The sequence below is a fragment of the Erpetoichthys calabaricus genome, chromosome 15 (genome assembly GCF_900747795.2).
Source record: "Erpetoichthys calabaricus chromosome 15, fErpCal1.3, whole genome shotgun sequence".
Lineage (NCBI taxonomy): Eukaryota > Metazoa > Chordata > Cladistia > Polypteriformes > Polypteridae > Erpetoichthys > Erpetoichthys calabaricus.
In genome coordinates this window covers 12,592,406-12,607,112 of record NC_041408.2, presented here as the reverse complement: position 1 = coordinate 12,607,112, position 14,707 = coordinate 12,592,406, and the positions used below count along the sequence as shown (strand labels likewise).

The 14,707-nt window shown below is 46.1% G+C and overlaps 1 protein-coding gene across 1 annotated transcript in view; it reads left to right on the top strand.

The window, feature by feature from the left end:
* Positions 1-14,707, top strand: part of hivep2a (HIVEP zinc finger 2a) — a 220,718-nt gene that overhangs the window by 169,060 nt on the left and 36,951 nt on the right. Inside the window, exon 3 of the mRNA XM_028792422.2 lies at positions 6,008-11,556. Coding sequence (XP_028648255.1) covers positions 6,430-11,556 — 5,127 coding nt within the window. The 5' untranslated portion in view covers positions 6,008-6,429. The remainder of the gene's footprint in view (positions 1-6,007; positions 11,557-14,707) is intronic.

Below are 14,707 nucleotides of genomic sequence, written 5' to 3'. Positions count from 1 at the left end.
GTTCTTGAATCTCTGTAGTCATTAAACATCCCTGGGCATCCCTCGTAAAGACTAGGGTGTATCTTGATGTCCAGGCTAAACTGCCCACCCCGGCCTCATCCATCCGGGTCCCCTAATCACCCCCCTGTCTCTAACTGGCTCTCTGTCTCAAGGTAACAAAATAACTAAGCAGCAATTTAAAATTCTTCCCTATCTCTTCTTTCCTTAATCGAGAATGTGAGCTGCTGTGCTAAACACAAACTCGCTCACCGTCCAAACTCAGACGAGTAGCGTGCCTTTCAATTAAAGGACAACGTTAAAGGATCGGAATGCATTAAAGTAGCTTTACCTGTCATTTGTCTAACTTCACCAGATGACTCCTTCGATTCCTTTTTCTCAGTTTATTACTCCTCTTTCTTTAATGTAAAAGCAGATATTCCAATCTTCTCTTTTCTCTGTTAGTTCGCCTTACTGCTCTGTGTTTACAAGATGTAAAAGACGTGCGCTTGCTCAACTACTGTAACACCTTGTGTAGAGGAGCACTAAAACTAAATTACTGCAAAACTTTGAAAAGCACGTGATGAAACAAATTGTTTTTTTGTGATCATCCAATTAACCGATCACCAATGGAGTCTTTTGTTGGGAAAATCGTCCAATTTATATCGATGACCGATCGATCAGAACATCACTAGATCTCGCCGATTTTATGATTCGATTGTGACTCCTTAAATTCCTTTTTCTCTGTTTATTACTCCGCTTTCTTTAATGTAAAGGTTGATGTTCCATTCTTCTCCTTCTCTGTTAGTTCGCCTTACTGCTTTGTGTTTGCCAGATGTAAAAGACGTGCGCTTGCTCAACTACTGTAACACCTCACGTAGAGTCTTTTTTTGGGAAAATAATCCAACTTTTATCGATGACTGATCGATCAGAACATCTCTAGGTCTCACAGATTTCATGGTTCGATTGTGACTCCTTCGATTCCTTTTTCTCTGTTTATTACTCTGCTTTCTTTAATGTAAAGACTAATATTCCAATCTTCTCTTTCTCTGTTAGTTCACCATACTGCTCTGTGTTTACAAGATGTAAAAGACATGCACTCGCTCAACTACCGTAATATCTTGCTTAGAGGAGCACTAAAATTAAATTATTGCAAAACTTTGAAAAGTAGGTGATGAAACAAATAGTTTTTTGTGATCGTCCAATTAACCAATCACCAATGGAGTCTTTTGTTGGGAAAATTGTCCAATTTATATCGATGACCGATTGATCAGAACATCACTAGATCTCGTCGATTTCATGGTTCGATTGTGACTCCTTCGATTCCTTTTTCTCAATTTATTACTCCTCTTTCTTTAATTTAAAGGCTGATTTTCCAATCTTCTTTCTATGGTAGTTCGCCTTAATGCTTTGTGTTTACCAGATGTAAAAGACGTGCGCTCACTCAACTACCGTAATATCTCACGTAGAGGAGCACTAAAACTAAATTATTGCAAAACTTTGTAAAGCAGGTGATGAAACACATAGTTTTTTGTGATGGTCCAATTTACCGATCACCAGTGGAGTCTTTTGTTGGGAAAATCTTCCAATGTTGCTGCTCTTGTTCTGCCACAGCAGACATTTACAGAAATGGTTCTGTTTTTTCTAAGAACACCGTCAAGATGTTTGTGTGACCTGAGAGATCAACCTTACTGAGACCTTCACTTTTCTTTATTTTCAGATATGTCTTGTTTTGTGTCTCATTATTGTTTGGCTGCTAATTAAGGAAAAAGAGACAACTCAGGGGCCTGTGTCAAGTTGATTAAGACTAAAGCAAAAGAAGTTAATTAGCAGCAAAAACTGGTCACTAATTAAGAAGATGGTTAGAATGAAAACCTGCAGCTACTGTGGCCCTCCAGGACTGAAGTTTGACACCCGTGCCTCAAACTGACAGGTTTTCTCATCCAGTAGCATCTACTATAAGCTACTTTAAGCTGGGGGTCACTCCATATTAATGCCCGTGATTTTTGGAATGGAGTGTCCAACAAGCTCCTAAAGGTGTGATGGTCAAGTATCCACAAACGTTTGGCCATGTAGTGTGTAATGATGCTGGATGTTCAGCTTGTTCTGTCTGTGCACATAGTGACGCTATAATGTTGGTACCAACTGGTTAATAATAATGGCTGGTTGGTCTGCTTTGTGTCTTTTATTGGAAGTAGTGCTGAAGAACGTGCGCTTTGTTTTATTTATTTTTATTTTACTCACTAATCTACAACCCATTATTTTTAGTCTCACAAAGGAGTTCTCACAGCCAAAAAAAATGCTCTCGTGCAAAATATCGCGAATGTACTGTAGGTAAAGATGTCATGTTGCTGCTGGAAACTTTGAACTTTTCTGTTTTTGAAGTTGTCACATTTTTGTCTTCATTAATTGTCGCTGTCAGAGTGGCTCTGTTTTTCTGATGTGAACAAGTTCAGGGACAATAGGAAACCTTTTTTGGTGTGTTGCTGCCCTCCGCTGGTAAGAAGAGGTACTTTGTTTTTATTTTTTTCCCCTCCCTGACTCTGCCTTGGTGGCACACTAGTATACAAGTGATGTCATTTATTCCTGAAGGCAGAAATAAATGATAAAAGTGACAATATCAAAAGACATATTTGAATGTTGTGCTTAATACGCTGAATGACAAATCTGTTCTGTACACACAAGTCATTCACAAGTCAAATTCGTTCACTGTGGGTGTCGGACCCCGTCAAGGCCGTGTCTTGTCATCCACTTTTTGTTTGTGGTTTTCATGGACTGGATATCAAGGTCAACCGAGGAGGTCAGGGTGTCCAGTTGGGGAGGTTAGGGGTACCATCGTTGCTTCATGCAGATGAAGTTCTCTTCTTTGCTTCATCCGAGTGTGACCTTCGGCACCTTTGTGTTTGAAGCAGTTGGGATGAGGATCAGCTCCTCCATGTCTGAGGTCTTGGTTCCCTTGTGTGGAAAGGAGTGCCCTCTCCAGGTGATGTGGAAACAGCAGCTCTCAAAGTATCTTGAGATGCACGAGAATGTGAGATTGGCAAGTGAAGTGGAGCGACATCAGCTGTTCTGTGGGTGCTGCACCGGTCCATGGTGGTGAAGCAGGAGTTGACTCTAAAGGCAACGCTTTTGGTTTACTGATCGATCTACATCTCTGTCCTCACCTGTGGTCATGAGCTGTAATGACCGAAAGAATGAGATTGTGAGTACCAGTGGGCAGAAGTGAGGTTTCTTCACTTGGCTGATACTCAGAAAGAGGTTTGGGAAGCTGAGCAATTCAGAAGGGCCTCCAAGTAGAGTCACTGCCCCTCCGGACTGAGAGGTGCCAGTTGCGGTAGTTTGAGCATGTTGTCAGGATTGCCTTCCTCAGGCCATTCATCCTAGATCTTCTCTGGGCATGTCCCATTGCATAGAGACCCTGTGAAAGGCACAGATTTATATCTCTTGGCTGGCTTGGGAGTGCCGGGGAATTCCCTGGGAAGAGCTGGAATCTGTAGCTGAGGACGGGCAAGTCTGGGCTGACTGCTTTGGCCTGCTGCCACTGCAACCCTCACCAAAGGAAAGAGGCGGTTTCAGAAAAATGAGATGAGACGAGACATGTCATTCTCGCTGAATTGGCTGATCTATCAACGAGAGCCTGACACATGCAGATGATTTGCTGTAAAGCAGGTAGTCTGGTACCAACAAATTATGCGTTGTGGCAGATGGTCGGGGCCCTTGCCCAGCCAGGACGTGTCTTCTGTATATGGTCCCGGGGAACAGGCATGGAATGAACAGTACCTCCCCCGGGATGCTAGATGGCAGCCCCCTGGGTGGCAGTGATGCCTCGGATTCCCGCAGGGCTCCATGGAAGATGGAGTTCTCTACGACCCTGTTGGGATCCGGGGATGCCACCAGGGGGCGCTGCAGTGGTTCCTGAGCACCCAGAAGTGCAGCCAGAAATGGGTCATCAAGCATCTGGAGCACTTCCAGGTGGGCTATTAAAGGAGCCAACTACACACGTGGGGGGCATGTATGATGCAAATCGGGCAGGTAGTGCAGATGAGGTAGTAAAATCTCCACCCACCATTAGCTGATACAGCTCTGTGATGTCACGCTGGCCTTGCAAAGCATCATGGGGTGCTGGGGAAGAAATTTACCCAGCAAATTTTCAGGGGAAAAAATTAGCTAGCAAGGTTAGCAGCAAATTCACTGTGAAAAATACTTTAGCAGATAACGCTAGTACTTAATAACGGGCCAAAAGCCCAAAATGAAGAAATCACTAAATCAAACCCCCAATAAAAACAGCTCCTCTCTCGTTCGTGATCCCGTCAAGTCTCCTTCTCAGGCTGTGTCATTTTGAGGCGCATTGCTCGCCTGCGGTCCACTCATTCACTGCTGCCAATTGTAGACAGGCCTCCATCACATTGTTATGAGACTTCAGGGGATGACTGAAGGACGAGGACGTAGTCAAAAAACTATAGTGAGGGTCAAAACCAGGAGAAGAACTATTAGTAATCTAAGCCAAGAATCACAAGACAGAATCAGAGTCAGAAGGAGCAAGGAGAGATGACAAACCAGAGAAACAAACCAAAGAAAATGTTTTCAAAAGAAAAGTTTAAAACGTTTTGGTGGTCGGATGGGGACGCATACCCCTGGATGACCGTTTATCCTGTTGTGTCGTGATGGACAGGCCACAACCTCAAAGGGCAGTCCTAACAACTAGAATTAACAATAGTGCCATCAGAACAGCCCAAAGCAAACTATATTTCAAAAACGAACCCAATGGATACCTTAGGGTTGAAAAATCCCCCAACAGAAGCAAACACAATATTCAAAATAGGAGCCTTTGACACACACACACCCGCCTTGAAAACATCATTTGTGTACTTTGTAATAAAAGGCGCTATATAGCGCCCGACCCGGCACAGACTTACGCAGAGGTACGTATACAATAAACAGGTTCTTTATTTTTCTTCAGCTGGAGGGCACGTCTTCCCCGTAATCCCTCCAGCCACAGCACAGTTCCACAAGCACTAATACAACACAAAACAACAGTTCTTCTCTCCACCTTGGCACCACCACTCCTCCCAGGCAACCTCGTCCTCTTCCTCCCGATTCTGGCTAATGAGTGGTGGATGCTGGCCCTTTTTATAGCCCACCCGGAAGTGCTCCGGGTGCTTGATCACCTGCGGCTAATTGCACCTCCGGGTGGGGCTGCAGAGATGTCCAGGTGGGTTCCTGGCTCCATGCAGCACCCCCTGGTGGCCTCCCCAGCTCCCCACAGGGTTGTGGAGAACTCCATCTCCCAGGAAACCCTGCAGGTAACTCAGGCACCATCGTCAGCCAGGTAGACTGCCACCAAGCGTCCCAGGGGAGGTAGTGAGATGTCTATAGCTGCTCCCCCGGAACATATACAGAAGGGGCATCCCGGCTGCCTGTCACAACTTCCAGATTTGAAGGCGGCTCCCAGCGTTCCTCCTACACCTTTCCTCGGAATTGTCGTCTGTCAGCCTCCAATGCCTGGTGCTTCCTATCTTGATTGCTTTTTGACTGCTTAACCAAAGTGAAACTAACAAATCAGATCAAAGCAAAACTGACCAATCAGATTACTCAGAGGGACTGGACACACACATTTACCTGAATATTTCAGTTGTGTCTCTTTTCTTCTGCTCTAATCTATTTGGGTTTATCCTTTTCCTGAGTGTCCTCCTTTTCATTACAGCATGGGGAAGGAACCAACTCTGGATGCGACCACCAGTACATGTCAGGTCCATCTCACTCATACAGCTACATTTAGTTTTATCATTCTGATTTAGACATGGTTGGCAATGAAACAGACGTGTCTCTCAGTTTTTTGGTTGGAAAGTGGAATATCCAGAGAATCGCACGTGGACAGAGGCAGAAAATGAAAACTGCACACGGACAGTTAGCAGAATACAAATCAAATGCAGAGACCACACTAACGTCTGTACAAGTGTACTATCTGAATGCTCGAGATCTCTTTTAAGGAACGCAGACTAACGTTGACTTTTGTTCTTTTCTTTTCCAGAGCTCATCCAGATGTAAAGCCATCAAGAAAGGTGGAGTCATTATCAAAAAGCTTTTGACACTGGGATCGTAGCCGACATCCGCAATGACAGTAACGCAACCAAAGGAATGAATTGCACACTCAACGATTCAGCTGCTCACCATGTTTCACTGAGAAAACGATCTCTTGTCAACTAAGCATGAGAAGAACATAAAAACCTTAAGGTGCTACAGGGGGAAGAGTTAGCCGTGGCCCAGCGAAAGGGAGGTTTCAGAATAGTGAACACGAAGAAATGTCTTCTGGGCAAAGGCGTGGTGGACGCAGAGGGTGAGAGCGTCTGGAGTTTAATACCCACCCGCGTGGGCGCCAACCGGCATGCTTTGCTAATCTAACAATCCCTTGCCTGCTCAAATCCAGAAGAAGTAAAAACAGCAACAGAGAAAATGGAACCGATTAAACCTGCTGCGGGACAAAAAAGTACAAAGCAGCCACGAGAGAAGAGTATGCTGCAGAGGAAATGGGGCTCTGAGCCTTCAGCAGGTACAAAGAGAAGCACTTTTGCCGATCAGGAACTGAAAAGGCACTCGCATCGCGACACCATTGTTCAAAGCAGCAGTGGCAGCTCCACTGGATCTTATAGTCCTGGCAAACTGCAGATGTCGACTGCAGTAGGCCAGCCGCCTCAGGAAAACCAGTACCCACAGCATTTCCCAAGTCCTTATTCATACCAGATGGCTCATCCCTTTTCACAACAATCCATACCACAGAGATTTCTGCACAACACCAAGCCCCAGAGAGGCCCTGACGTCAGTGCCTGGCCGTTTGCGAGTAAGCTTCAGTCAACTGCCTCAGAAGACTTGTTGTCCGTGCACTCCCGGGGTCATGGAGGGGTCTTCTCCCGGAGGAAATCTCCAAGTTTAGCTGCTGCTTATAGCCAGTATTCACAAGCAGGGATGGAACCAGCGGAAGAGGTGCACAAGAAAGAGCAGAAGCCGAAAAAGCCCGGTAAATACATCTGCCACTATTGTGGGAGGGCATGCGCTAAACCCAGCGTCTTGAAGAAACACATCCGGTCCCACACCGGGGAACGTCCATACCCGTGTATTCCATGTGGCTTTTCTTTTAAAACAAAAAGCAACTTATATAAACACCGGAAATCCCATGCCCATGCTATTAAAGCAGGTCTGGTTCCTTTCTCGGACCTCGCGACTAGTCGTTCGGACATGGACCAGCCGTCTTCTGTCGGAGAAGCAGAGGTGCATTCGGACGGCGAGCAGAGTACGGACACCGATGAAGAGATAGCTTTAGGTTCTGAAGGTTCTGTGTATTTGGACAAAAGCAGCCTCGTACCGCAGATTTCTTTATTATCTGATAAAAACCCCCTGGAGAAAGGAAGTGATCTGACTGGTATGGATCCACCAGGGGACCTGGCCATAACCCCCATGAAAGTGCCTATCCTAATCGTCCCAAAAAGCGGAATTCAGCCAGTGAACGAGTGTCCCCCCTTTACAGAAACCGAAACGTCCAAGAGCGCTGCTCTTGTCTACCGTGTGGACGACTCTCACACCATCAAACAAAGACTGGCATTAAGACTGAATGAGAAGAAGGGCAGTGATTCGGAGCCCACGCTAAATCTCCTAAGTCCGCACAGCAAAGGTAGCACAGACTCTGGTTACTTTTCCCGTTCCGAAAGCGCGGATCAACAGATCAGTCCCCCAAACACAAATGCAAAATCCTACGAGGAGATCATTTTTGGGAAGTACTACAGGCTGAATCCTCGGAGCGGGGTAACTGGGATGGTGAGCCAGGATTCCAGTGTGGTGGACATTAAGGAAAAACCGGGAGTTTTGCCCATGATTGCCTCCAAATTTGGCATAACAAAGATAATTGATGAGCACATATCACAGCTCATGACAGGTCCAGAAGCATTGGGGGACCACCGGAAGCTGAACACCACTAAGATGACAATATTTTCTGATAGTTCTGATAATTCCCACTTGCTAACAAGCCATGACTCCAAACAGTATCCAGCAGGTTCTTGCCAAACTAATACAGGTCTGTTGGAAGCCTTGCCAGATTCTGGGCCGCTTATAAGGAGCAACTCCATGCCTACGCAGTCGGCACCCAGCCTTAGCGTTCCACAAGGCCTGAGAGGAAGCCACTCGTTTGATGAACGGATGACGTCTGATGACGTCTTTTACCCTGGCACTGCTGGTGTGTCTCATCGGACCATGCTAAGGCGACAAGCTGCTTTTGAGCTGTCATCGGCGCATGAGGGCCACGTGGACTCTGACAGCTACAGCTGCCACTCGAAAAGCATTGCAAGGGGCAAGCTGTGTGAACTCGGTCAAATGATGCCGGAAGGCAAAATGTTAAATGTGGACAGGAGCCTGTACGAATGTGAGATGTGCGAAACAAGTTGTCGAAGATGGGAAGATTTCGAAAATCATAAAAGGTTTTCCTGTCCGGAGTTGCGTGGATCGTTTTGTGCTTTCAACCTGAACCCTGGTGTCGAGTCTTACTCAGATTATGTCCTCCAGACACAGCTCCTTCAGCAAAGGCAAGCCACGGAGACTGCAACCCGCAAACGGAGGAAGGAAAAAAGCGTTGGGGACGATGAGGATCCTCCGAGCCAATATGGTACAGAAGTTCGGGCTCCTGCAGAAATGCTGGTATTGGGGGATTACGACCCCAAATTAAAAGGTGAAAACTTTGAAGCTGCTACGTCTAATATGACTGCTGATGACGTTCTGCTGGTGACCGACTTGGAGAAAATGACCGAAAACAGGAGGGCAGCCGGTAATGTTATTTCGGTCATTCAGCACACCAATTCGTTAAGCAGACCCAACTCTTTTGAAAAGTCGGAATCAATTGAGCTTCTTTCCTACCAAGACAAGCTGGTTAGTCAACACTCCGAACAGTCGGATTCAGAAACTGCAGAGGATGTGCAAACTGAAACCACTCCTTGGGCTGAAAGTATGGAGCGCCAGAAGACTGAAGGCAGGCAAAGCGCTCTGCCCCCAAATCACCAGCAATATCATATGCCGCCCAGGCTGGTGCGCCAACCCAATATTCAAGTGCCTGAAATCCGGGTGACAGAGGAGCCTGACAAGCCAGAGAAAGAATTGGACGTCCCGGCGAAGGAACTGGAGAAACCTGTCGAGGAGTTTCAGTGGCCACAAAGAAGTGAGACTCTTTCCCAGCTGCCTGCCGAAAAGCTGCCCCCCAAAAAGAAACGCCTGCGTCTGGCTGAAATGGAGCATTCCTCAGGAGAATCCAGTTTCGAGTCTACCTGCACCAGCCTCTCCAGGAGTCCTAGCCAAGAAAGTAATCTGTCCCACAGCTCCAGCTTCTCCATGTCCTTTGACAGGGAAGAAAACATGAAGTCGGTTTCCCCAACCAAGCAAGATGAGCTTGGCAAGCCATCAGAGTTCCTCACGGTGCCGGGCAGTGCGCATGTCCTGTCTATTCCTAGTCAGCACCAGCAGAGGGAGATGCGGCGTTCCTCTTCGGAGCAAGCACCTTGTCCTCTGCCGATCGAAATCCCAGAAATCCGCAGCAAGTCATTTGACTATGGCAGCCTCTCGCCCGCCTCCACCCAAGCTGATCCTTACGTTAACTCGGTTAAGGAGAGGAAGAGATGTTTCCTTGTCCGGCAAGCCTCTTTAAGTGTTTACCCTGAAACGGCGGCGCAAGAGCAAAGCCCAGAGCAAGCTGCCAAGCAGGATCACGTCGAGCAGTTACAGGCTGGCCACTATCCTCCATACAATGTTTGGCATGGCTCCTCTTCATCGGCTCTTCAGAGCATTCCGTTTGGAGATTCGAGTAAATGCAAGCGAAGTCTGCAGTACCATGGGGTAGCCGAGGAACCTCAACAGGAAGGCCACTCCTCGGTTCCAAAGGTGTCTTATAACCCTGGGCAGATCATGCCAGACAACGACGGGCAACCGCACGAGCATTCAGGCAGGGAAGTTATGCAGTATTCATCCTTTCATGCCAGTGGAAGTCAATCGCCTTTCCCTGTCCTCCCTATTCAGCAAGCCTTATTCTGGCAGTCCCACCACGGGTCTTCTCCAAGGCATCTACAGCAGCATCTTGCCTTCCAAGCTCAACATCTACAGAAATTGCATATCAGACCACCTAACCTGTCGTTGGTCCACCAGAAAGGCCATTCATCTCACCAGCTGCAGCAAATCCACGAGCAACCAGATGCAAAAGCCCTGGAGAGCCTTTGTGACCACAGTTTCCAGTATGTATCTAGAGCCTCCTCCCAGAACACCGGGCACGTCTCGTCACAGACGTACACAACGAGCTCAGTCTTGCTGCAGCAGGTTCAGCCGGTCTTTGCCACTCAGAACATTGGCAGCTCTCAGCCCTCGCTCCCTGGTATGTTAGTTCCCGTCCGGATTCAGACTCACGTGCCATCTTACAGTAGTGTCATGTACACCAGTGTTTCTCAGATCATTGTATCCCATTCGCAGAGCACAAGCTCAGCTACGGTGCTATGCAAAGTGAGTGATAATATTTCCCAAGGCACCTTTTCTACTTCGAGTGCAATGCAAGGGATAGGTTTTAACTTATCTCACATACTGGGCCATCATGGAGGACTGCTACGATATCCACTCTGGAAAGTTCCTCAGCCGCTAACGAGCCGACTGGAAGCGGGAATTCCTTTGTGTCTGACATCCGGAAGCATCACGGTTACGGATGCCTCATCTAGTATCGGTGGAAGCAAACGTATGCTGTCGCCCGCGAGCAGCCTGGAGCTTTTCATGGAAACTAAGCAGCAAAAACGTGTCAAGGAGGAGAAGATGTACGGGCAGATTGTTGAGGAACTCAGCGCCGTGGAGCTCAGCAATTCGGGCGTAACAAAAGACCAGTGCAAATATCAGAAGTCCGAAGCTGGACGGCGTGAGGGCTCGGGTGCACTCAAGGAAGGAATGGTCACTTCTTCCTCGTTAGATTTTGCTGAAAACAAAGCACTTTCCCCAAAACCAGTGTCCCATTCTGACGACAGTAGTGATAACGTGTCTCTGCTGCAAAAAACGCTAGTCAGAAGTAGCAGCGGGAGAGATTCACCGGAAGAGCTGGAAGTTGACGAAGCCACGCCAGAGACCGGCGCAAGTCCCCGGTCTTTCCTCTCAGCAAGTAGCACTCAGGAAGACCTCCAAATGCAACAAACTAGCAAGGTCCCAGTTAACATGCTGGTCCATCTGGCGGCCAATCAGGGGGGAGCGGCAGTTGGAGGTACAATTTTGCTCACCGACGTTGCTGATGTCCAACAGCTCTTTCAGTTTCCTAGTCTTCGAACAACCACAAGTGTCAGCTGGTGCTTCCTCAATTATACAAAGCCAAACCACTCCCAGACCACTCCAGTTTCTTCTGTGTATGCCTCGTGGTGCATCAGTTCCTACAATCCCAATCCTCCCAGTCTTAGTACAAAGGCTTCTTTGGCTCTTTTGCGGTCAAGACAGAGGAAGAATACGGAGACCTACACTATGGCTGCTTTTTACAGACCTGGGAGTGGCAAACTGGTGTCTTCGCTGTCTTGGAAGCAGAAGTTTGACCAGGTAGGAAAAGCAGAACTTAGCTCAGTGATATCATATCTTGAATGAGTTGGAAAAATTTGAATGATTATTTTCTTTTGAATTTATTAAAAGCATATAACATTCCATACAATCAAGTCAAACGTAACAAAACTACATTCAGTTCAACCCCCAGCCATGAGAAAAAGAGGAAGGCCAACAGCCCGAGCAAAACTGTTAAGAGTAGTAAAGAGAGAAAGGAGTCTTTCTCCGCAGTATAAGTGCTTATTCTAAAATGTTATTGATCAGATCCTGCCAGGTTTTTAAAAGGTTTTGCACCAATCCTCTAAGTGAGAATTCGATTTTTTCCAGTTTCAAATAGTATATAACATCAGTTACCCACTGACTTAACAGAGGTGGACTAGGATTCTTCCAGTTGAGCAAGATAAGTCTGTGCTGTAAGAAAGGCGCTATATTGCGCCTGACCCGACACAGATTGACACAGAGGCACGGGTAAAATAAAACAAACTATTTATTTTTCTTCAGCTAGAGGGCACGTCTTCCCCGTAATCCCTCCAGCCACAACACAGTCCCAAGCACAGTACAGTACAACAAACCAAGCACTTTCTCTTCCTCCACCACTCCTCCCTGGCAACCTCGTCCTCTACCTCCCGATTCTGGCCACTGAGTGGTGGTCATCGCTGGCTCCCTTTTATTGGTTACCTGGAAGTGCTCCAGGTGGTTGATTGGCAACATCCGGCTGCACTTCCGGGTAAGGTGAAACCGGTGCCCAAAAGGGGCCAGCAGCTCCTGCTGCAGCACCCACTTGGCAGCGCCTGCGGAATCCCACAGAGCTGCACAGAACTCCAACCCCCATGAATCCCTGGGGGAGTCCGAGGCACCGCTGCAACCCATGGACGCTGCCATCTAGCATCCAGGGGGAGATACTGGGCTTCCCACCGTTGTCCCCCTGGCAGATGTGGTGAAGGGGTGTCCCGGGCAGGCATGGGCCCCAGCCATCTGTCACAATAGTGACGTAAATTCAATTCCAGTTTGTTTGTCCTCCTCCACTTTAAGCCCACTTGGAAGCCCACCTAACACAGCTGGTAATTGGTTAGGAGTAATTGTGACACCAAGGCTGTCTGATAGGTATTTAAAAATTTTGGTCTAGAATGTTGTTAATTTGGTGCTCGTCCAAAACACATGACCCAGTGAGGCTGGAGCTCGATTGCAACGTTCACAGGTTGGATCTCACCCTGGAAACATTTTAGATGATTTCAAACGAGACAGACATGCTCGATAAAAGACTTTAGTGGAAAAGAGTGGAAAAATGGTGTTGATGGGATATTAAATTTGGAATATATCGTATTTTTCGCTGCATAAGATGCACTTTTTTCCCCCAAAAGTGGGTGGAAATGTCTGTGCGTCTTATAGAGCAAATATTGCGTCACAGACCGTGATGTGTATTACCTGACCTGACTCGGATGATGACTCGGGTTCTACATCGGAGCAAGAATGCATGTCTCACTTTTGCCATCGCCGTACTTTGTATATGTACATGGGAAGCTCTGCAGTCTACTTGTGACTTTACGCTGTAGGAAGATAAGTAAATAAATCAAGGTAAATAATTATATACAAAGTACAGCGACGGCAACTTCCACCTGCAACTATGGACTCTTCAGTACGCGAGCGACTCTCCACGCTAGTGTTTAGATCTGGACGGTGTATGTGCCCAAAAAAGAAATCTGACTGCATTCTCGTACCATTGCTTGCGTACTGAAGTGTCAGCAGGCACTTTTCGTGGCATTACACGTGTATTTTTTGAGCATGCCCATGTCGATCAAACACAGGAAACTCCGCAGTCTACTTGTGACTTTACACTGTAGGAAGTAAGTAAATTAATCAAGGTAAATAACATTCGATCTAGCTTTTATGTAAGTAACATGTAAATGTTAATGTTTTGGGCACATGCACCGTCCAGATCTAAACACTAACGTGGAGAGTCGCTCGCGTACTGAAGAGTCTATAGCTGCAATGCCTTAGATGGAACTGAAGATAGTATCATATATGAAGATAGCGAAGAAAGTGATATCAGTTATAGTGAGCAACTGAGCTTCATAAATTCTGACACTAGCGGTGACGAGTTCTTGGGGTGCGTGAACCTTAAAGTCTCTCCTCATTTGTTAATGACAGTGATGATGGTTCTTAATACCACTGTTGACTTTACATAATTGAAATATTATTCTGCTATATTTTATTAAATATATTAGTACACCATTTGGTTCAGAATATTTTTTCTCTTATTTTCCTCCTCTAAACCTAGGTGTGTCTTATGGTCAGGTGCGTCTTATGGAGCGAAAAATACGGTAATAGTTCATAGGAATGCAAAGACATCATTTTTATACAAATCTCTAAATGATTTAATCCCATTCTTTTTCCAAATATTAAAAACAAGTGTAGGTTCGAGAGGGTGGAATAAGGTGGTTATCATGTAGAGGTGCCACAGATGAAATATTCTGGGACAAACGGGTTGTTAGTATATTGACGATAATTAGTATTTACTGGGGTACAAAGCAAAGAATATAAAGAAGTGCTGCAGGATTTCATTTCTATTGCAGACCAAGCCCGTGTGTGTTCATTTACTTGTGTCAATGTCCAGATTTTTATAGCTTGTATGTTTGCCGCCCAGTAATAAAATTAAAAATGAGGTAGTGCCATGCCACCTTCTGATTTAAGTCATTGTAGGGTCCTCTTTTGAATGTGTGGATTTTTCGAATTCCAAATAAATGAGGTTATGATTGAATCTAATTTCTTAAAAAAAGATTTGTTAATGTATATGGGGGAAAATTTGAATTATTATTTTCTTAATGAACGTTTTGTGAATTTGATTTACCGAAGGAATCTTGGTTAGCTCTGCTGTTTAATTCTCTATATAGTATTTACATAAATGCAAGTAGCAAAATAAACGTGGTAATTGTAGTGTTGCAATTACTGCTGGCTGCAGGTACTCCACCGTATCATTGACCTCCCCAAAGTGGTCCTTGATTTGAAACTTTTAGACCTGTGTTTCACAACCTTTTTTTTTTCCCTGTGGTGGCACACTTTTCATAACCAAGAACATCCCAAAGTACACCACTCTTTTATTAATCACTAACACGGGATATTTCATACATGTCCTCAGCAGTCCAAAGGGACC